We start from the raw sequence: 23921 nt of genomic DNA, 5'->3' as shown, positions 1-23921 counted from the left end.
GGATGTTGGACATCAGTGTTTACCAGTGTCCTGTTTTGTGTTTTGTTCAAATCACGGTTCGTGTGTCTGTGTGTGTGTCTGTGTGTCTGTGTGTCTGTGTGTGTGTGTGTGTGTGTGTGTGTGTGTGTGTTTGTTTGTGTGTGTGTGTGTGTGTGTGTGTGTGTGTGTGTGTGTGTGTGTGTGTGTGTGTGTGTGTGTGTGTGTGTGTGTGTGTGTGTGTGTGTGTGTGTGTGTGTGTGTGTGTGTGTGTGTGTGTCTATGTGTGAAGCTCCCCATGGAGAGTTAAAGCAGTGCAGGTCTAATCTGATTAGAGGATTGAAGTGTCTGAAAGGGATATGAGGAAGTTGCTGTACGGGTGCCGGGGTTGTTCCGCAGAGGGGGAAACACACTTTAGGAGCGACCTGCTGTCACTCTTCAGTACTGCACCCAGACCCCGGGTCCGTAGTGCATGTGTGCTTTAGGCACACTAACTAAACTAGGTACTACAAATACGACAAGATGCTTTTATGACATTTAACGCTCCAAGTAAAATATAAAATGTCCGAGGTCAAAAAAACGCGCTTTGTCCGAATCCTGATAGTTCCTGCATCCGTTCCCTTGAAGCGCAACTCTTTTGAGGGTCCACTTTTGAAGGCCCCTCCAAATTGAAACTGGACTCATCCAGTGCCCCCGGTTGTCCACAATCTGTTTAAAATCAGACGAGGTCCTGCAGTAACAGCGCTGGCGAATCGATGCCTCCTGGAGTCCCCCCGAGGGATTTGCTTAAGAGGGATTTTAACATCCAGTATTTCAACAGTGCTGACTCTGCCAGCTCGGTGTCCTAGGGCGTCCCTTTCCTCTGCGCTTCCTCAGGCTCGCCTGAAATGGAGTCGATTGCACCGCCTGTCTGGTGCACTGTCTGGTCAATGCTGGGTCACAACACTTCCTGTTCTGCTTAGCCAGTCTCCAAAAAAAAGCAGAGAGAGAGAATGTGCTAAGTGCCTGATATTTGTCTTCATACTTCATATTTGAGCCAAACGAGGGCCAGACCAGGGCCAGACCAGGGCTGAATTTGTATGTTGGGGGTTTGTGTGTGTGTGTGTGTGTGTGTGTGTGTGTGTGTGTGTGTGTGTGTGTGTGTGTGTGTGTGTGTGTGTGTGTGTGTGTGTGTGTGTGTGTGTGTGTGTGTGTGTGTGTGTGTGTTACAGTTAGTGTAAATAAGAAAACAAAAATGCTTTGAGTGAATGGTTCCTTTAGAAGGGATGCTCATCTTGCTGACCCACTCTCCTGACAGCTATCCGCTTTGGTCGGATGCCTCAGTCGGAGAAGCTGAAGCTAAAGGCGGAGATCCTGACAGGGGAGAGAGAGGTGGCGGACCCCCAGATGGCCGACCAGAAGACCCTGGCCAAGCAGATCTACGAGGCCTACCTGAAGAACTTCAACATGAACAAGTCAAAAGCAAGAACCATTCTCACTGGCAAGACCAGCACACCGGTAAGGGGAGGATGTAGATGTTGTGGAGCCTCTGTGTGTGTGTGCATGTGCGTGTGTGTGCATGTGTGTGTGTGTGCGTGCGTGCGTGCGTGTGTGTGTGTGTGTGTGTGTGTGTGTGTGTGTGTGTGTGTGTGTGTGTGTGTGCGTGTGTTTGTGTGTTTTGACCTTATGGCCAGAAAAGCAAACATCCCAGATCGGCCAAAGTATGAGTTTGCTTTATCTCCAAGAGTTGAAATAATCTTAACATGTTTACCCAATAGGGAAATTATTGATCAGAGAGCACACTATGTTGATCTACTAAATTATTTTACAACTGATCGTTTGGAATCTTATCACAATGCAGAAGGCCATATGTATGAGGCGTGGCGAGGGCTAATCCATTCCTTTCTGGGGTGTGAGTGGAATGTGAGGTTGAAGAGGAGAGGCCAGTGCAGACGGGACTGCCCAGTGCCTTGCGTGCGCAATACTTGGAGCGATTGTTGGTTGCAGTCATCGGCACTGACCGTTAACTTCCAGCGCTTATCCAAGACTCCCTGGAGTCCAGCACAGCTGTTGGGCAGCCCTGTTTTCCATCAAACTGTTTCTGTTTCTGTCCAGGTATTTGCACATTTTAGGTAGTGTGCTGGACGGACATATTCAGACTCCATTCATTTGTTTTATTTCTATACTATGCTTAATTACAGTGCATGAAATGCCCTGTATTGTTATTCCTAGGCTTCTTCTTCTTCTTCTTCTTCTTCTTCTTCTTCTTATTCTTGTTACCTTTTTCTGCGATTAATTCAGCCCGAACCGCTTAACGTAGAAACTTCATTCAAACTTTGTCGCGTAGGTCTTGTAAAGGACACTTATGCTATGTATTTTTCACTTTTCTAAACTTTATACTTTTTAAGATATTAAATAAAAACGAATCTAAATTTTCCCATTGACTTACATTGGGCCATTATGACATCATAATAGGGTCTTTAAACTGGCTTGCACCTGTGCTTCACTGACAGCTGCACCAAATCAAAGGAACCTCTTCTCTGTCCCTCTCAATTTAACTGTAACTAGGAACATTAAGACACCTTCCATTCTCTACTTTTTTTTCTCTCCATCTCTCCATCTTTCTCTCTATCCCTCTCAGTCTACTTTCTCTCACACTCAATCTCTCTTCTTCACTCCATTTTTATCTCCTTTTTTCAATATTTTCACTCTCTCTTTATCTCTTCATCCAAAGCCACTCTTGTTCACTCTTCTTTCCTTCTTCCACTCTTCTTTCCTTTCTTCTTTCCTTCTTCCACTCTTCTTTCCTTCTTTCACTTTTCTTTCCTTTCTTCACTCTCCTTTCTTCTTTCCGCCTTTCACTCTTCTTTCCTTTCTTCTTTCCTTCTTCAACTATTATTTCCTTCTTTCACTCTTCTTTCCTTTCTTCACTCTTCTTTCTTTTCTTCTTCCACTCTTCTTTCCTTTCTTCACTCTTCTTTCTTTTCTTCTTCCCTTCTTTCACTCTTCTTTCCTTCATCCTCTCTTCTCTCCTTTCTTCACTCTTCTTTCCTTTCTTCTTTCCTTCTTCCACTCTTCTTTCTTTTCTTCTTCCTTTCCTAACTTTTGCATTTCATGCACTGGTATTTCCTTCAGGAAATGCATTTTCTAGTTTATATTATACTCTAGATTAATATATACTTCTTATTCTGAACACTGAACTCTTCTTACCTTCTAGTCTTGCAACATAGTTCTGGACTCGTCGTCACCTCATCAGTCTACTTTTGTAAGCCACCGTTTAACCTTAAAGGAGGTTAAACACATAAAACAGACTTCATCATCAAGAGCCACTCACTCTGTAAAGCCGGCAATTACTCTTTGGACTATGTAACATGAACGGTGTGGACTTACAGTGGTACTTACTGAGTAACCTATAAATAACCCCTGGCAGATAGTCAAGGAAGCCTCTTCCTTTTGACATACATTAGTCCTTGTCCCTATAGGGAAAACTTGACCTCCCGTTCACACCTACTTTGCACCAGCTATAGAGGCTAGCAGGCAGATGCATTTCTGATTGAACTGACTGACAGTACATGCGCTGATTATCTCCCCCTGGCTGTTGCAGCTTCATTATCTAGCATTAGCCTACAGCTTGGCTGTTGTTTATCTGTGAATAATAGATCTGTTCCTAGTCACAATGAGTCACTCTGAGCCTGTCTAGACAAACAGCAGCAGGTGCTAGCCTAACGCCTGTGAGAAAGTCTACACGTGTTGCCCGCATCTAATGCCGCTGTACTATCCAATTGACCCATGTGGAACGAAACGGCAGACCTACTGTATTTCTCATGGCCATTTAGCAAGTATCAAGATCAATGATATACATTCGGTGTAGTTACACAACTCGTTCAAGGAAATGTCAATTTTTCTGCAAGTCACGGTCCCAGAGCTAGCAGTACTCTACTGATTAGATTAGACTGGTCTATTTGCACAAAGTCAACATAAAGTACAAACATCTAAATGCCTCGCCCCGTTTAAAACTATTAATATTTTAAATTCCCAATCATTTTTTGTTTCATATATTCTCCCAGACTCTGTTGTGCTGAACTGCTTTGTTTACTGTAACAACATACATTTATACAAAGTCCATATTGTCAGTGTCAAACGATCCGTGTAAGGGTCACCCGTGCCCATGCAGCGTGTATTTCAACAACTACATTTCTAAAGCTGTGATGTAGTTATAATTATGTCATGACATCAGTGTAGATCCCCCATGTCAGTTGAGGGCATCACCGGAGTTTCTTTCCTCTCCGCAGCCCTTTGTCATCCACGACATGGATACCCTGCAGCTGGCCGAAAAGACTCTGGTGTCCAAGATGGTGGGCTCGTCCACGGCCAGCCTGCAGAACAAGGAGGCAGAGGTGCGCATCTTCCACTGTTGCCAGTGCACCTCGGTGGAGACCGTCACCGAGCTGACGGAGTTCGCCAAGTGCGTGCCGGGCTTCTCCGGCCTGGACCTGAACGACCAGGTGACGCTGCTCAAGTACGGCGTGTACGAGGCGCTCTTCGCCATGCTGGCCTCCTGCATGAACAAGGACGGGCTGCTGGTGGCCTACGGCAGCGGCTTCATCACGCGCGAGTTCCTGAAGAGCCTGCGCCGGCCCTTCAGCGAGATGATGGAGCCCAAGTTCCAGTTTGCCATGAAGTTCAACGCTCTGGAGCTGGACGACAGCGACCTGGCGCTGTTTGTGGCGGCAATCATCTGCTGCGGAGGTAAGGGAGAGAGAGATAGGCCACACATTGGCAGACACACAAATCTGACCAATCAGACACATATAAACAGTCTCACGGAGCAATCACCTACTTACACTGTTGAAATTTGGAGCATGACCTTGTTGACATGCCTTGTTGTGTTCAGAAGGTTACTTGTGTTGTGTCAACACATTCTTATACTTTTTCCATCCCCTGCCTTCCATGTTCCACAGATCGGCCAGGCCTGGTGAACGTGCCGCACATCGAATACATGCAGGAGAACATCGTGCACGTGCTGCGGCTCCACCTGCTGGCCAACCACCCGGACGACACTTTCCTCTTCCCCAGGCTGCTGCAAAAGCTGGCCGACCTGCGGCAGCTGGTTACGGAGCACGCACAGCTGGTGCAGGAGATCAAGAAGACGGAGGAAACCTCTCTGCACCCGCTCCTGCAGGAGATCTACAGGGACATGTACTGAGGGAGGAAGGGCTCCCCTCGGGTCGCCGGGCAAAGTCAAGTCAAGCTAAACAGACCCCACCACCACCACCACCCCTCCCCTGCATCATCTCCTCGAGCGGACTCGCACTGTGATAGCTCAAGCACGTGTGTGTGTGAGAGAGAGAGAGTGTGTGTGTATGTCTGTGTGTGTGTGTGTGTGTGTGTGTGTGTGGTCACCTACTGAAACACTGTGCTGAGGAGACAATGGGCCCAGTCTGTGGGCCCCTGCGGAAGGGAGCTGCTAAATGTACTGATGCTGAGGGATGCAGACAGGAACTGACCCTGTCAGTGTACGCGGTTCTTTGTCACAGCTCCAGAGGATCCTAGGCCTCTTAGGGTCCGCCAAACACACCGGCGTCTGAAGGGGGACGCCAAGGTCAGAGCAACAGCAGCTACAAGTGGCACTGGGTGATGGTGGTGGGGGTTGCTTGATGTAGGCAATTAGGTGTCACACTTTCGGAAACACTATCCCTCGGCTTACTCAAGTTCTACGGTTTGGACATTAATTGAAGCACTAGAGGCTGTGTAGGAGCTGGACTTGCTGGAAGTCTCCCCCTCGACAAGCAATATCTCCCTACATAGTGTATTACAAAGACCAGGACATTGACGGTCAGAGATTTTACACCCTTAGATTTACAGCAGTGACACCCAAGTGGCTTCAGCGTAGACCTTCGCCATCCGATGAAACTGACTGTGTACAATAATACTCAGGCCCGGGCAGTTCGCTCCCCACCGTTTGGGAAGCGTTTTGTCATCTAGTCACTGACTAGCACACCCCTTCACCACTGAATTACTTAGCAAAATATTATGTCAACCGATGTACTGTCAAAGCCAACTCTGTCTCTTTGCCTGGTCTTAGTATCATGTGTTGTGCACCACCATTTTTTTGCTTTAATTTGACATCGAGTGCTTAGAGTAAAGATAAAGTCCCCAGACACTCCTTTTTAACCTTGCAGGACTTTTCCTTGCTGAAGGCTAAAGGACTTGTTATGCTGACCACCGTAATATTATTATTTCATATTCCCTGATTTCAAGTATTTTATTTTTTATTTTTTCGGGTCTGAATGCGTTACCAGCTACTTTCATTATTCATTTTACTTGTTTTATTGGCAATACTGTCAATGCCATAGAAACATTCACAAAGAATATGTACATATTATGAACCTCATTATGTTTATGATAATAATTAGTATCATCAACACATATTAATTTTGATTTTAATTAATTAATAGTATGAAAGTGGATGATATCCCAGAGCTTTTATTCAGATCCCAAAATACCTTCTGAATACCTAAACTATGAACTACAGATTTTATGGTCTTAATCTGCACCAGAAAATTATATAATTGTGTCCCCATCTGTATTAGGGGTGTTTAGAGTTTGAACTTAACATCTCTGTAGTAATCATTTCATTGTTCTGTGAAAGCTCTGGGGGAGTCAGTGCACACACACACACCACTCTGAGCTCAAGGCTTGTTGACAGGCTGGCTATCTTGAAATATTGCTCAGTTCTGATTGAACTCCAGCAGGTCCTAATCTTACTCTGTCGTGTCCTGTGACTTTGTCCCTCATGGCATTGAAGCCTAATGAAAGCATGGCACGTCGGAGGCATGCTATTCATGTGCATAAGCTCAACTCAAGGGGACTTTCCCCTTGTTTATGGCTCTATGATGTGAGGCGTGTTACAGATTCCCCACCGGCACGATTTACCCAAGCTCAAATGTGCCGTACTGCACCAAATTCTTTTTTGAATATGTGTTTTTTTTAGGGGGTTCACATTTACCATCTCAAATTTGAGTGCTTGTGAAAAATTCATGTCAGAGCATGTGGATGTGGATTCTCTCCGACGACGACAACAACAACATCAATATGATTGGAAGACAAGTAATCCTACAGAATGAAGGTTATGATCCCGTCCACAAGAGGAGGCCAGGGTAATGATCCTGGCCACAAAAAAAACTTTGTTTCACTGCAGTAACCACAAAATGGGTACGCACCCAGTCGGTTTTCTGGGGTTACATTCACCAGAGTCAGGTCATATTCTCGTTCAGCCAGTGGAGGTTTGCAACACTATCATAACATCACATGAGACAAATGAGAGTGACTGAGCCAACATGACTGAACAGCACATAGGGTCATGGAGTGCATGCAATACTCAAGCACAGAACTGTGCTTATTAGTACCTCACTTTTTGGATGCCTTCTGACAAAGCAAATGTTTGACACTCCAGCTTAGGTTCTTTCTTCAGAACAAAGAAGAAAGTGTATTTAGTGTTTAAGGGCTACATTTAAAAACAAACAAAAAGCTATCTTCACGGTTAAAACAGGTTAAGGCTGTTGTATTGCTCTCTCTCTGTTTCTTATCAATCTCTCTCTATCTCTCTCTCGCTCTTTCTCTACTTCTGTTAAATTCTTCAATACTCCTTCACTATCAGTCTCTCCCGTTCCTCCCTCTCTCTCTTTCTGGCCTCTGTTTCTGTCATACACTCTTAGCCATAGTGCCTCTGGGCTGCAGCGCTGGGTCCTCCTATCTGACTGGTTAAAGGGTTAAGGTTTCACTGGTGAGGCTGTGATCTTCTTCATGTATAGTAGAGTCATGACTTTTTAAGACCAGGCTTAAGAGGTGCACTCCAGCCATGCTTTCCTCCTGATTCCCTAAAATGTGGATCTAATATTTTGATTGATTGTGTGTGTGTGTGTGTGTGTGTGTGTGTGTGTGTGTGTGCGCGCTTAGAGTCTGATATGTTACTATAGAGCGGCTATGGTAATACAAAGTGTGTGGGACACAAGAAAATGAGTAATCACTTGATCAGTTAATGAGGAGGGCAGATGTGAAGGTGTGAATACAGTTTTTTTTTAAGCATCTGCTGTCAAAATCTACATACTAGCTCAAAATTCAACAATTTGCATCCATGTGTTTGCACCATAGAATGGCGCTGTTAAAGAATGAAATGAAACGAAATTTAAAAAAAAATGCTCTTTTGACTGGAGTGCGCCTTTAAAAGCTAAATAATATGCTGAATATCACTGTTTGACCAATAGGCTTTGGACATTTTCTTTCAAGTATGCATACAAATGTAGGTTATATCAGGGCCTGATAATCCTCACCGAGAGGTCATCTGCCTCCAACACCAGCTAACAGTCAGGAATAATGAACGATCATGATATGATTCAAGGCATTATTACTTTTGCATGTTGCTGTTGAATGAATGGGTGTATATGGTCTGAGGATTTTTTTTTACTTCAAGTCATATAGTCAAGAATTGACTGATTAGTCGGCCTGTCCATTAGTTTCATCTTGTCAGCACCACATTCGCCATAACTCTTATAAAGCCACTTTGATGGGAGAATGTAGATTATCTGGCCTGGCTGCGCTCACAAAAATGTTTTTATAGGTGGGAAAAGAGCTTGCTTTGTAACCCTGTACATATAGGTAAATATGAATAATGTGTTGCCCTCTTTAATCTGTGGTATGCTATGGCGCAACTGACAATGCAGTATGTCTCTCTTTTATTGTTTGTCCTTTCCCCCTTTCTTTCTCAATGCAAGATATTTTCATTGTTTATGACTGTACAAACATTTAGCCATGTCTTGTTTTTGTCACTTTATGCATAATTTTGTGATCGTGCTGTTAATTGAGTTGAATCATATTTTTATACTAAAGCTAAAAAAATATATATAAATATATCATTTGTTTTGATTATCCGAGATGTTAGCGCAGTGTACATAGAATCATGGTTAACTCTGTAACAGATTGTATGACTTTTTAGAATAGAATTGGCATGAGGACATTCCTTTTGTGATTTCCACATTGTAGAGAAGGGATAAAGCCATGTGCACTGTGCCTGGAGGCTCTCACCTCGATGTACATCACAGACACACCTTCATAGTTGCCATTAATACTTGACCTGGAGACCTGTCACACCTAGTGGACATGTCAAGTTAAACATTTTCATTGTTATCTATCGGGCTCTCTAAGTCCCCTCACAGGGCATAGCGGCCTTTGTCTCTACTGTGGTCTCAGGTAAAAGATTGTGTTGTGAAGGGGATGGTTCATGCCTAAGTTACCACTGAGATTACTGACCATAACTGCCATCTCGAGCCAGATGGTTCTCATCTCTCTGGGTGCACTCTTATAGATCAGCCTGCTTGCATACACATTGTATTCGGTCCTAAACCTCGCCCTGATCTAAAAGATTCCTAAAACAAGAAACAGCAGTGTAGTAGTAGAGTATCGAGGAAAGCATTTTATCATTATTTCCCCCCCAAATGGTGCATGCTATTGAAACTCATTAATTTCCAGATATCAGAAGCCTCCACCGAATGCAGTATAAATGAAGCTGGCCGGCTCATGTGAGATTCAACACAACCTGTGCCTTAACAGTCTCCCTTACCAGTAAGAAGGCACAAGGATGGATTCTGATCAATTAAACAAGAACAGCAAGAACATTTGTACAAAAGACAGAAATATTACTACAATGTTTATATCTCAGTGAAATACTGACTTTGCAGCCTGAAGAGATCAAAGTTAGAGGGTCATCCCCACATATTTTCCAGTGCAAAGTCATGCACAGTTGTTTGAATACATTGAGCCCAAATCCAGGGAGCAGCCCGTTTGCATTTAGAATAGCAGGCTATATTTTAAGAATTTAGAAGGGATTGTTATTGATATCAGGGAATAGATACCAGTCTTCCTAATTTTGCACTAGCTCAGGTCACATTGAGGTACTGTTTGACCTCTGATGTATTCATGCTGACTTGTAGTCAAGCAATGTTTTATCTCCTGAATGATCCCTCATATTGTTTCTTTGTATCCCCTTTTCAGGTTGGGTGGTTTTCTAGCTAGTGTCATGTTTGAACTACTGCACAGTTAGTGTAACGTTCATATGGTTTAATACAATAAATGTTTGGCAAATGTAATGTCTAGTCATATAAACCATAAATAATCTGACCTTAACTGGATTTCAAAATAAAATATTCAAACTATCAATGCATTTTGTATGGTTGTGTTCTCTCTTTAAAGCTACACTTTGCAACACTCTTCCACTTTGTAAGGTTAGTTTTAAATTAGTTGTGGTCCTCAAATTAATTATGATGGTACAGGGTCTTGCAAAGAACAGAGATACACACCTGTTGTCCACACAAGCGGTCACAGCTCGACATTAATTGTATCAACGATGAAGACCAATGACCATGTTAGCGAGCTTTTATCAGATCTAGCTGGGCTGTTGGTAGTGTTCGGAAGGTTTTGCATTCCTTTTAGGTATTAGCTCACTGGTTGTGACCAAACTCCATATTATTGCTTTAAATAATATGCAGGCCTTTTATTACATTCAGTCTTTTATTTCTAGCCCCATCTGTTGGCTATAAGAATAAACTGCACTTTGGGTCACTGAATAGTTCTGTCTACATCTCAGAATAACTGAACATACAGCTAGGGGTGACCAGATGCCAACGGACCAAATCAAACCAAGAAGTACATTTATGTGGGACATGTTACTAACGCTTAGAGCATGGGTGGGCAATTAATTTCCCCAAGGGGCCACATGAGATAGCGGGACTGTTGTGGAGGCCCAGACCAATAGGCTGAACTCAATTCTGCCCACCTCCTGACTTCAAGTTTCAATGTATTTCAGTTACCTTAAATGACTGAACTACTTGCAGAATGATATGAAAGATGTGAATTAGAAGCACATAAACTGTTGCCAACGACAGCAGTCATACATTTTTTGCAGCAGTGAATTTGTACAGGTATTTACGTTTGATTCCAAATTTACCATTGACCTCAGAGGGCCGGTCAGGGACAGCCAAGGAGCCGCAAATGGCCCTGGGGCCGCACTTTGCCCAGGTCTGGCTTAGAGGTAGCCTTAAACCTTGATATCTTATCTAATCCAATCTCTATCTAACTGAGTAAGAACCATTTGTGTTCTGCCCTTCGGCTTGTAAACACCTTTGTATCCCAAGTTTGTTTTTGTAACGTAGCAGAGCAGAGGAGTTTGGCCCTATGTTTGTCTGAACCTTTTGCTTGACGACCATCACACTGCTCTCTTCTCAGCCATTGGATTGGGCTTTGGAAAAGCTTGACTCTGTCGCATTTGGTTGCTGCTTTTAAAGTACAAACTACCCGTAAAAACTACCTCTTGTTCTGGGCGAGTAAAAAAATGCACCCATATGTGTTCTTGTTTCTGACTGTTAAAATCCAGAACAGAAAGGGTAAACATGCCTACATAGCAACGTGGGGCACCTGTTCACAGTAACAACACGTGACTATATTGCCTTGCTATAACACAGACTATATATACGGCCGGATTAACCATATGGGCAACTGGGTAACTGCCCATGGGGCCCCAAGACGCCAAGGGCCCCAAGCAACCGATGTATATATAATATATAGTAATAATAATAATAATAATAATAAAACATGTAATTGCACTTATACAGTACATACATTTGGGACAACAGCGACCAAAAAATCGCTTTCGTTAACCACTATGTGTCTCAGTTTGTCTGTGGTGCCTCCTGCGTTGTGTCTGGGCAAGCAGGGCACCCAAGTATTACGATTTCTAATAACATAAGTTCACATTAAACATAATTTACAGCATATGCATTAATTACTTTCGCAAGTAAGCTGTGATATAAGCGAGAAAATGCAATAGAGTACTGTATGTATAAAAAAAACAATCAAGTAAAATACAGATACTCAGAAATAATACTTGAGTAAAGTAACAAATTATTTTTCTACTCAAGGACTAAAACACCCCTGTGGATAGATGGTTTGTGTTCTGCGGGGTAGGGGTAGGTGGGCACCAGAGTCACTGTTGCCCAGGGGCACCATGAAGTCTTAATACTGGCCTGACTATATATCACATATCACATGTCGGCCTACTGAAAGCTGTCTTGAAAGTCGTTATGGTCAATTGAATACCACTTGAACACGGGAGGGCGCTGTTTTCTCCTAGGACTAATGAAAAAATTGATGATGACGTAAAGTTTTCCAACATGGCGGCGCCCGTAACACGGGTTTGTCCTCGAGTCTGGAAGCTCTGCTCTTCTTCATTTTTTAAAAACACGCCGTTTTCAAACCGCGCTCATTTTCATCTTTCCGTAAGCTGCAACAACGGGCTTCTTGTATCACTTTACAAACGCGGCGTGTTAAAGGATTGTTTCCCTGAAGGTGCTGGTCAGGTTCAGCTTCCTCTGCTCCTTCAGTCTGGGTCTCAAACTGTGTACTGTGGCTTTGACCCCACAGCAGACAGCCTCCATGCGGGGAATTTACTCGCAATTATTGGCCTCCTTCACTTCAGAAATGCCGGACACAATGTCATCGCTCTTATCGGCGGAGCTACAGCTCAAATTGGGGACCCAAGCGGGAAAACTAGGGAGAGAGAGGCTCTACCTGCTGATGTGATTACACAGAATGAAAGTGGCATAAGGGAGAGCTTGCACCGAATTTTTGCCAACCACGAACTGTACTATTGCAGCGACCCAAAGAAACTGGGCACAATATCAGTCTTGAACAATGCCAAGTGGTACAAAGGGTGGAATGTGGTGACTTTTTTGTCAGACATAGGCAGACACTTTCGAATGGGCACCATGCTAAGTAGGCACAGCGTGCAATCTCGACTCAAGAGTGCGGAAGGGATGTGTTTCACAGAGTTCTCCTATCAGCTTTTCCAAGCCTACGACTTCTATAATTTGCACCAGCTATATAACTGTAAGATTCAGCTCGGAGGAAGAGACCAGTTGGGCAACTTGATGACTGGACATGACTTTATCCAAAAGTAATTACAGTGGCATTTGCCTGTGTTTCACACTGAAATAATTGCAAGGCTTAGGTCATGATTACAATAACACTGTGTAACTAGTGATCAGTATGCTAGCTTTCCACACTATGTATACTCACAATTATGTCTTATTTCGGTCTTTATTTGCATTATGTAGAAAGACTAACGAAGAGGTATATGGACTGACTACTCCCCTAATAACCACATCTATGGGAGACAAGCTGGGGAAGAGCGCAGGAAATGCAGTGTGGTTGAACAGGGACCGAACATCCCCCTTTGAACTGTACCAGTATTTCCTCAGACAGCCAGATAGCAGTATGGAAAGGTATGTAGAGTGCCACTTTTCCCAGGCATGCAGAGACATCTGATTCATGAAGCTGTTGCATTAGTCCCAAATTAGTTTCATGGTTCTTGTATGATGGTAACGATAACCATTTCTATTTCCTTGCAGTTACCTTAGGCTGTTCACCTTCCTTCCTGTGCCCGAGGTGGATAAGGTGATGGAGGTGCATTTGCAGGACCCTGGGAAGAGGACAGCCCAGAAACGTCTGGCTGCCGAGGTCACCAAGCTAGTCCATGGCAAAGATGGCCTGGAGAGTGCAAAAAGGTAAGGCTGCACTTACATAGATGCATAGGGCAGGTAGGGTTAATGCACAGGAACAGGTTTCAACCTGAAACCTGCGGCTAGGGAGAAGAGAGGATGAGAGGATGCTGAATCAGGTCAGTTATGTGTTTGAATGCCGTTGCTGTAACCATGGTGATGAGACTTGAATTTGTGGATCAAAGTCTGGGAGATTATTATTTATTTATTTGTATACCAGCAACAACTTTGTGTAGTTCTTGACTGAAGTGTGCTTCAATGCCTGGCAGGTGCACCAATACTCTGTACCACAGCGACCTGAAGGCACTGGAGGAGATGAGCGACGTGGAGTTACAGGAGCTCTTTAGGGAGGCCCCGTTCCTGGAGCTGCTACTGGAGCCAGGCACCACTGTGCTGGACGCCTGTCGCCACATACAAGCCATTCCAGATGGGCCCAGAGGGTAAGTGCCTGTCACAGTGAAGCCTACATTTTCTTATATTTGTGTCTAAAATTAGCATAAAGCAGAACGCCGTTTCACCATGATTCAGATCTAATACAGTACACTGTTTGTCAGATTCAGCTAATGGTCACAGTCCTTAAACTGTGTGTCACATTCAGCTAACTGCCCCTCACAGTCCTCTAGCTGTGTGTGCGCTCAAAAGACAGATGTTCACACACACAGTCCTGGCTCTGTAAATGGGAAACCAACAAAGTGACTTGGACCAAGCCACACTATTCCCGCCAATTAATATGATGCTCTATGACCACAGAACCAGATACAGACTTAACGTCTCTATGTATATGGCCATAGTACAGCTCAGCCTGCTCAGACTTCCTCAGACTTAGACCCCGTTTACACGGTGGGAAAACTTAGATCTTTTTGTGCGGTTTGGCCTTTCATTTACACCAAAACAGAGGTTTTATCACGGAAAACGATCATTTCTAAAAACTCTGGCCAAAGTGGAGATATCTGGGGGAAAAAAAATAGTTTCTCAAACAGCACAGTATGCGACTTAAAATGCATCTCGTCATGTGAGCGTCCTATGTTTTCAGTTAGTTTGCTTACTGATCATGGAAGCTGTTAAGGTAGAGCTCATTTATACGTTAAGGCAAACGCAGAATTGCATTCTTTCAACCCTCTAGCCTAACGGAATCTCAACCCTTTCCCAGTGTGTGACTATTGGCTTTAACAATGGTATCCCCCGCACTTCCACCAGTGGACAACGAGTTTTCCATTCCATCTTGTCTACCTGTTGTAGTAGCCCCGATAAATGTAAAGGATCCACTTAAATATCTAGGACTCATAGCCAATTTAATGGATTAGCCTGTCTAATGCAAACCTACAGGTTTGGCAGTTATGATGGCGCTTGGGGGCGTATATGCGGGTTCATGTAAACAGAAACTTTTTTGAAAACGACCTTGTGTGTACAACGTTATTTTTGAAAACGGAGGGGCGGAAATATTCGTTTCTGTAAATACCCGGCTATGTGTAAATGTGGTCTAAGGTGAAGCAACAGTAATGATCGCGTTCACAGAATCTAAATCTGTTTTCCATTTTTGCTGAGGTTATACTAGATTCAGTAAGTGCCTCCTTTGATGCCTTTTCCTGTGATGCAGGTGCAGCTCTAGTGGGAGTGGGTTATTTATGGCATCACAAAAAGGTTTGTGGGAGGAACATCAACCCCCCACCCACCCACCCACCCACCCTGCATATCTTAAAACTGCCAGTGTGTGTGTGTGTGTGTGTGTGTGTGTGTGTGTGTGTGTTCATATATATCAATAACAAAATAACAAACAATCTCAGAAGTGTGTGTACACACACACACACACACACACACACATACACACACACACACACACATACACACACACACACACACACACACACATACACACACACACACATACATACACACACACACACACACACACACACACATACACACACACACATACACACACACACACACACACACACACACACACACATACATACACACACACACACATACACACACACACACACAAACACACACACACACACACATCTTGTTTTAAGGCACACACTATGCTAAGTAACACTTCACACAACTTCCTCAGAAAAGTAAATACATCTTATGTTGGAAGTTGACTAATAACATTCAAATACATTCAGTGGAATAAGGTCACTGTTGACCTAAATGCATTTACACCCGCGAACATACATATATACATACAGATTTACAGCGGCATGGAAAATTTCTCTCTGCCAAGTTTGTGTTCGTCATGGGACTCTTCTTCACCTGGGGTATAGCACCACTTCCTGCCCACTTCCACAGCAGCATACGTTGTGCCGTGCATATGCATAATTTTTTTAACGTGCCGATATGGATGCCTGCTCCAAAAAAAACGTTCTCATCAACTGTCAGGAAGTTTTTCAATTTCTTGTTAACAGAGACCTGTCCCCTCCCCAGCATGTACTTAATTGATAGTCATGATTTAAAAAAATGAGTTTTTAGTTGAGTGAAACTAAAATGTGGACTGAAGGATTGAAGAACACTGATGTCATGAGATCAGTTCTTAAGAGCACACGTGAAGATAAAATGTAAACTGCCCCTGTACTGTAAGTTGCTTGAGATAAAAGCATCTTAGGGAATACATGTAAATGTGAGTGTTTTTTATATTGCAAGGCAACTTGGCATTCAATCTGACTTTCACTGATGATTGCAGATACGATACGAGTTGTTAAGACAATAATGTTTTTTAATTTAATTTGTTTTTGATGATTCATGGATGTTCTGGTATATGACTTGGGCTGACATATGGTGTGGTATATGACAGGAATGCTTTTTGTTTTTGGGCCCATGGGCAGGTATCACATGGTACGAGATGGAGGTGTGTGGATCAACCACCAACGGACCGACAATCCAGAGCAGGTGCTCATTCCTGGCAACCACATCCTAGCCAACGGAATTACACTCATCCGCGTGGGCAAGAAAAACTTCTACATCCTGAAGTGGCTAAACCTTTGAAACCAAACACAGTTACAAGCCTTACTTTGGATGTGAATGGCCTTTTCACTGAAAGCCTGAGGTGAAACAAGCAACACACTATGTGTGTACAGAAACATGACAAAAGGGCACTTACTGCAGTGTCTTCGGTGGAAGCTGTTATGTTGGTAGAAAGTATGCTGCATGATAAGGTTATGATAAGGACTACATTTTGCCTAGAGTTGACAATTGTGCTGTTAAGTTGTACTGTGAATACATGCCTCAAAAGAAATGTGGGCAGTGATGGAACAAAATATTTCTGCAGTTTTACATTCTACCAGCAGGAGGCAGTGAAAGCCTTCACATGACACCTTGGCCTATTTGTCATGAGACTTTTGGAGGGAAAAAAACCTTTAGGCATCTGTCATGTTTATGTGTTTCAATAAACCTAAAAATGAAGATGTATTTTTCATTGTTTTTGTTTTGTGTATAATGAATTGATGTGTTTTCAGTGTGGCCATGTGCAAGACAGTAAATGTCAAAAATAAAACAAAAAATCTGAACATGATACTCAATTAAATGTATTTAAATTTACATTTAATTTCAACAATAAATTAAGTTCACATTTAGACAAGGCCTCAGCAGGCTTTTTTTCATTTTCAGTCTCCATTATATGAAAAGTACTAGTAGTATTCTTAAGTTCTCACTTTCTTAACAGCAGCAAGGGACAAAGCAAAATACAGAGAGAGAGAGTTGGGTGTTTGTCTCCTTCCCTAAAAGAGACGTATAATTATATGTTTAAATTAAGTAATTTACATGATACATTGCTGGTGTATCAAATTTTACTTTTACATTTAAGATTAATGGAGCCTGACAAGTGGAGCAGGAAACTGGTTTTGAAGATACATTTGGCGTAGGATAGCATATGAAAATAAATCCAGAAAAAGGATGCGATCTCAAATGAGTCCCGATCACATGCTACCAGGGTTGTTTTGATGTGCAGTCATGCGTTATTTGACCACACCTGTATTGCCACAAGGATTAGAATCTTTGTCATCCCGAAAGTAACATATCATCAGCTCATCAGTCGCTTGCACGTGAACTATTCTGAGGGAAGTCACGTAGTGTGACATTTTTCTGAGCCAACAGCACGAATTGTAGCAGTTAACTTAAGCACAACTCAGACAAGCATCCTTATCTGGCGATGACAATTTGACTGCAGGCCTGTCACATTTGGTCTTTTGACCTTTACATTTCAGTTGATATTTGAACAGCGAAATTGTATTCTTTCAGAAAGGAGCTTTGCCTAAACGTGAGCGGCGATCAGCGCCGAAGTGTTATTATCTGAGCATTCGTAAACAAAACACTTATCGTCACTGTTGGTTAGGGTCGCAGCTCATTCAGCTAATTTTTCCAAAACAGGGTCGGCTATTAAGGTGGAATTGTGGCTGAAGATGTATATATTTTTAAGATGAATAAGATTTATACTATTCATATTATAGAGTATATGAACACGTGTTATTGGTTGGTTCTTGTAGTGGTAAAATCATGACTTCTAATCTATAGAAGAATGTGTCATATTATGGAGGATATAATCTGGGTCAGTTTAAGGACACAAAGTTATTCCATACTCCAGTCCTCACAAACGTATTAAATGTGAGTGTTTTCTTTCTGAATTGGTAATAAAGAAATATTTTCAGTGTAATAGTTGGTGGAAGGCCTATTTTCTGCCAAGGGTCATTTTTGTGTGCCGGTTATCCATAAGAAATTAATGTGTTGAGGAATACCTTAAAAAGTTGTGGGCGGGCTTTTAAACTTCAGCCAATGAACATCCTTCTTGGTTTAAATAGCCATGTCAATCATTTTCTCTTCAGTAAGCCTTCCTTCAATCGCCATATTGGGCACTGAAAAGGCTTGTCTGTTATTTTCCTCTCCCCTCTTACTACGACACGAAATTGACAGGAGTGGCTCTTGCAACTGCACTTTGTTTTGATGATCCGTGGAGATTACTTCTGGTGTTTCCACATTGCCCGTTATTACTAGCTATTTGGTTTTTTGTATGGCATGCATGCGTTTTGGATGATCACTTATTTTACGTCTGTTTTGGAACGTGTTGAACCAGGAGGACTTGCGAGGGGCTGAGATTAAATCATCGTATTGTCTATTTTTTTCAAAAAGGAAAAATGTCCAATGTTCGCCTTTCAAATGGGAGTCCAACTTTGGGACGGATGGATGCTAGGTTATCGGATAACCTGAAATCAACAGCCTGTAGAAGCCTTTTTGGTCCGGTGAATCACGAAGAGTTAAAGAAGGATTTAAAGGGACGTTTGCATGAGATGGAAGAGGCGGCTTCGGCGAAATGGAATTTCGATTTTTCAAGTCACAAACCGCTCCCGAACGGGAGATACAATTGGAAAACAGTGGATGACAGTCCAACTTTTTACACATCGCTGCGAGCGAGTAACGTTACGGACAGCTGCCCCTCAGGGAATACAAATGTGGATTTGAATGGGAATCATAATTGTGTGGTGGTGACACCCTGCAAGCACTCTGAGGAGAAAGCAGAGAGGTCTGAAAATCAGATGGATAGCAGAGACCCATGCAATGGACAGAGGAAAAGGCCAGCATGTCACGGTAAATACATTAAAGTTAGAAGTCGTTAAAATGATCTTAGCACCTTTTTATTTATTTGAGAGTAAATAACCTACCCCTGACCCAGCCTTGAGCGTGGTACCCCCATCAGTATGTTTACACTGTAGCAGTTTATCGTATGTGCGTGAACCTAAGTGGTAGTAGTGCCTTGCGTAATGGTTCTTGTATTTACATATGCTTAACGAATATGCCGATGTGTTGCTGGGTGTTTTACCTATGATTCTGACAGGGTTTTCTCTTTGTTTATTAGATTCGTCGTCTCAGAATAAAAGGTCACACACCAGTCTGGATGACGTTTCTCGTTGTTCAGGTCTGACACAAGCTGTAGAAAACACACCCAGGAAGCCCAGTCCCCGGCGTCAAACGTGAACATGACGGTAAGTTATTGCATCCATCAAATGTCACAGAATATATGGCCTAGCGTGTTCACACACAGAGGGGTGTTCATGTAATATACTGTTTTGAAATCAAGTTAGAGTCGCTTGCTGTGAACATATACAGGTCGTCCTTTGCAGTGTTCGTTGTACAACGGACGTGAATGTAGGCTACGCGTGTCGTTCAATCATCGAGCAGATTGTTTAACCGATACTGTAAAATAATTACTGTTACGCTCATAAACGTAATCTTAGCAAAAGATATGCATGCGGTAGTCATTTGCAAGTTATGCGCTCCGGTGTCCCACCAGAAGTCGGAGTTTAGAATTATCTGCCTGAATTGAGCCTGTAGCGTCTACTACGACGCACCTAGACTGGCCAAGACAGCGTAAAGGCTGTTGGGCAGACGACTTGGGTTTGTAGTACGCTAGGTTGTGTGGATCTAAAGTGGTTGCAGCACCGTGTAAAAAGGGTTAAATGGAATTCACACGCGCGACGCTACTTCTACTACAACCACCTTACTCAGGCGAGCTTAAATTTCCTACCAACTGAAAAGTTTAACATGCGTCGACAGAATAACAGTCAAGTAACACGTCAGCAAATGCACCGTCAATAAGGGTCCAGTTTCCTGCTTTATTTTTCAACGCTCTGGAACTCCTGAGCTTGTGCACATTCTTAAGTGCAGCGCTGCATGCGATGTTTTGTTACTTAGATCGAAGTCAAATGTAAGCGTTGACCGATTGTAAGAAAGTGAAAGGGATCTTAATAATGTAAGCGCAAAAGAGACTGAAGGGAGATATTCATCTGTCCCCCAAGTTCATGTCATTGTGCATTGTTTAAAGAGAAATGCCACCACCTTTCATGAAAACGGCTGTGTTAAAGATAGATTGCCTTGTGCCTTAGTTTTCATAACACCTGTATTTAATGAACATCACACACATGCCCTAACTACTTTGTTTTATATCTTCCTAACAGAGTTGAAGAGACCCCCACCCCAGTGCTTGGCTAATCAAAGAGGATCTACGAGAAAGACAAAAAAGAAGGAATGAAGAAAGGCAAAACATATCAACTCTCCTAAAAATGGGGACAATGTTCAAGCACTGACATAAACACTAAGTTCTGGCACTCAAAAAGTAACTGCCTCTAAAGCAGTCAATGTAGCAGTGTGCAATTAGGTTTGATTTCCTTTGTTGCTCATTCTCTTACTACCTGTGTATATATTTCCTTTTCATATGTAGCACATAATGCATATTATGATCCAGAATCCTTTATGGAAAAGGTGTGAATTTGATTTGACTTGAATTGCAGTGTAGTTTTTCTAAGTGTTTCCAAAATGCTGTTTTTTCTTTTCTTTCATTTTCCATTTGAAAGGCAGTGCCCCACACCCATACGTTTTTTGATGGCCATAAAGTTACCACATTCCTATTATTTGTATTATTTATTTAAATATAAATTCTCAGATCAGCAATATCACTTGCGCATCTTTGCATCTCTTAAAATTGTTCAGGTAAAGCATGGTACATTTGTGGCGTTCCAAACTGTAGCAGGTTGACCCTGCACACAATGATGGCCCTGTGTTGTAATTTGTTTGAGGTGAACTTAACAGTAATAAGGCCTTAGATGTTTAAACACTGTCACGACTTCAACATGGCTCTTCTTTCGCTCTAAACCATGTAGCTACATCATTCAGCTCTTAAAAAACAATGGTTGATCGAATAGTGATTTCCGGTCTACCTGAGAGTTAAGAACAAAATCCATAGTCTTAACAGTATTAATTGAAAGAGTCACAGACTTGGGCACTAGTGTTCTCTGTTTTTTTTTTTTTTTTCTTTACGTGTTATTGGTGGGTTTGTGTCCTATTGGCAGCATGATTACATCAACTAGTTCTATTCACTACTTCCACCAGCTGTAAACTCTGCATGTGCAGCATTGGAGATGGGCTTGTCCTCTTTACAGAAGCAATTGATTGAACTGTGTGCATCTGCAGTGTCATTATTTCATAAAATGGAATTTATTTTCTGCAAGTTAACTGTATTTATCAAAAAATATGTTCTTCTTATATTAAAAACACTGCCTGTGTATTTTGTGTAAACATTGAAGTGTACCTGTGTACATAACTTTGTAAAAACACTGAGAAATTAAACTAACTTATTTATGTCAAGCTTTTATCTAAAAAAAATGGGTTTTGATCATGGTTATCCAAAGTGGCATTGAGTCATTATTTTTTTGTAAATGCTTATTTTTGGTAGTTTTTTTTTTAAACAATTGCATACGGTTGCAAACTGAGCCTGACAAAATATTTGATATGTGCATTTTGTAATGTGTGGTATTAAAATATGCTGCAATCAATTAAAAAGAGAGTTAAATTATGAAATGTTGTGTCATGTTGATGTTTATCTAAAGCATGCATGCTTTAACTCATCAAAAAAAAAAAAAAAAACCTCCCTGACTCCTTAGAGACGAGTCAACGCGGTTCTGCATTTCCAGTTCCAATATGAATTTGAATGTTGCCTAATTACTACCTTTAGTTTTGGTTCCACTCTGCGAAAACGGCATAGTTCAGCCATATGCTTACACCAGTTTGGTGTTTTTGTTTTGTTTTGTACTGTCAGGTAAAATCTTACACCCGTGTGATGCCAACTTCTTAGCATTTGTTGTTAAAGATCGCTGTAACACAACATCTGTAACATTGTATATGCTTGTAGATAGTAAATGTATCAGAGAGAGTGAGAGAAAAGGAATGTATCGCACGCAAAGACCGTGCATGATGAAACATTTAGTTGTATGAAAACAGACGTATTGAGTGACGTTGAGAGTGTCCAATCATATCCTCATGAGCGAGGGCACACAACTACTTGCAACCAATGGCGTACTCTGACGGGAGATTTGAAATCAGACAGTTAAATATCGCTAAACAGGATTCTGCCCTTTTAAAGCTTTTTTCCCGTATGTTGCCGTTGAGAATAAATAAAACTGAAACGCTCGACATTGCCAATTTCCTGCAAGATATTATCTCGCACAAAGTCGAGGTCTATGCCGGTTGTGGTTCGTCTGATTTAGGCTGTATCTATTTCAGGCTAGTTTGCTGCGATGTATAGGCTACAGAGTAACCATTTCATTATTCCAGCGTGTTTGGATAAAAGTACGAGCGAAGAGTGTAGAAATCCGGTGAGTAAACCTCCATGTCATCAAGTTTTATTACTGAAGCGCATGTGGACTACACATTTGGTTATACTGAGGATGGAGCAATTGTGGAGAAAAGTACTTCACACTATGCAACAAATAGAGGATGCTATCTCAAGAATAATCACTCTTTTAAGTTAGAGCACGTTATGAATACCTTAAAGTAGACTATGAAGCATTTTTGTCTGACATGACATGAAATCCCCACTTGGTGATGTCGACTTGGATTTCACAGAGGAAAGTGTGTGTGAGAAATTCAGACCTACACCACAGGCCTTTTATTTATAGAAAAAGTATTAACCAACACGAATGGTTGGTTGTTTTCACAGTGGTTGTTTTATTGGACACTTTATTAATACAACATATTTAATAACGTGTATTTGTCATGCGTGTTTACAGCAAATTGAAAATACTGCATGTGGAATTTGCCAGTAGTGGCAAATATATTGGCAAAGACCTAAAATCTCCTGCTTCCCCCTGATCTAGTATTTTCTCTGATTTCTTTTTGTTTAATATTTTTGTTTATTTTATATGATCTGAAATAAAAAAAAAATATTTTATTATTTGAGCATCACATAGAATGATGATCTCAACAAATGTTTTGCTACTGAGACACATTATTATACAACAAAATAGGTAGTGGATGGAACCTATGTAGCCTCTTTTCCTTTAAAAAAAAAAATAACAATGCTAAAAAAATATTAATAAAATAAAATACTTCTGCCTAGAGGCCCTACTCCAGTTTTATGTATGTCTACTTGTACCTTTTGAGGGGGCTATATCTTTTTTCAAAGGGGTAGCAAGCAACTTTTTGACAGTTTAAAATAAAGCACACTACATGGTGACATCCAATACAATATAAACTATGATGTTAAGGTGACTTCACTACTTAGTATGGGTTTTATGTTGGGGGGGGGGGGGGGGGGGGGTTTGGGGTGAGGTCATGCCTGAGAGCTGCTAGTTTTATATTCAAACCTACTGCCTAATAATCCGTTAAAGATGTCAACAATCACTAAATACATTACAACTTGCCAAAGCCTGATATCACACCACTTAGTAATCAGGCCTACGTGCTGCAAAGTAGGTCAAAATGAGGTTCTTATCACCTCCATGTTTGGAATAGGCACATCAGACAGTACCATATGGCACATGCTGGCCTATGCAAATCTGGGGATATTTGAGTTAGGACATTTGTTAC

The 23921-nt window shown here is 41.9% G+C and overlaps 3 protein-coding genes across 3 annotated transcripts in view; all 3 read left to right on the top strand.

The window, feature by feature from the left end:
- The window catches only part of pparab (peroxisome proliferator-activated receptor alpha b), a 30815-nt gene extending 20693 nt beyond the window's left edge, over nt 1-10122 (top strand). The window contains exons 5-7 of the mRNA XM_080842182.1: nt 1274-1473; nt 4248-4704; nt 4917-10122. Of these exons, the coding sequence (XP_080698308.1) occupies nt 1274-1473; nt 4248-4704; nt 4917-5161 (902 nt within the window). The 3' untranslated portion in view covers nt 5162-10122. The remainder of the gene's footprint in view (nt 1-1273; nt 1474-4247; nt 4705-4916) is intronic.
- A 2057-nt stretch (nt 10123-12179) lies between these two features.
- Nucleotides 12180-16907, top strand: yars2 (tyrosyl-tRNA synthetase 2, mitochondrial; the record flags this gene model as incomplete). The annotated part of the gene is made up of 5 exons (XM_080841901.1): nt 12180-12961; nt 13122-13289; nt 13416-13571; nt 13835-14005; nt 16397-16907. 5 exons carry the CDS (start codon nt 12180-12182, stop codon nt 16554-16556), a joined length of 1437 nt encoding a protein of 478 aa, XP_080698027.1. The 3' UTR covers nt 16557-16907.
- Nucleotides 16908-18506: 1599 nt separating this feature from the next.
- Nucleotides 18507-21840, top strand: cdkn1bb (cyclin dependent kinase inhibitor 1Bb). The gene is made up of 3 exons (XM_080842297.1): nt 18507-19148; nt 19417-19543; nt 20516-21840. Exons 1-2 carry the CDS (start codon nt 18698-18700, stop codon nt 19533-19535), a joined length of 570 nt encoding a protein of 189 aa, XP_080698423.1. The 5' UTR covers nt 18507-18697; the 3' UTR covers nt 19536-19543; nt 20516-21840.
- The last annotated feature ends 2081 nt before the right edge of the window (nt 21841-23921 follow it).

This window comes from Sprattus sprattus (assembly GCF_963457725.1).
Source record: "Sprattus sprattus genome assembly, chromosome: 7".
Lineage (NCBI taxonomy): Eukaryota > Metazoa > Chordata > Actinopteri > Clupeiformes > Clupeidae > Sprattus > Sprattus sprattus.
The sequence above is the reverse complement of the archived record's forward strand: the minus strand, read 5'-3'. Positions and strand labels throughout refer to the sequence as shown.

Bases quoted from the DNA above. Each gene is read 5' to 3' on its own strand.
- cdkn1bb (XM_080842297.1), top strand. From the start codon at position 18,698: ATGTCCAATGTTCGCCTTTCAAATGGGAGTCCAACTTTGGGACGGATG. The intron at 19,149-19,416 runs GTAAATACATTA...TTTGTTTATTAG, and splicing joins GAAAAGGCCAGCATGTCACG to ATTCGTCGTCTCAGAATAAA.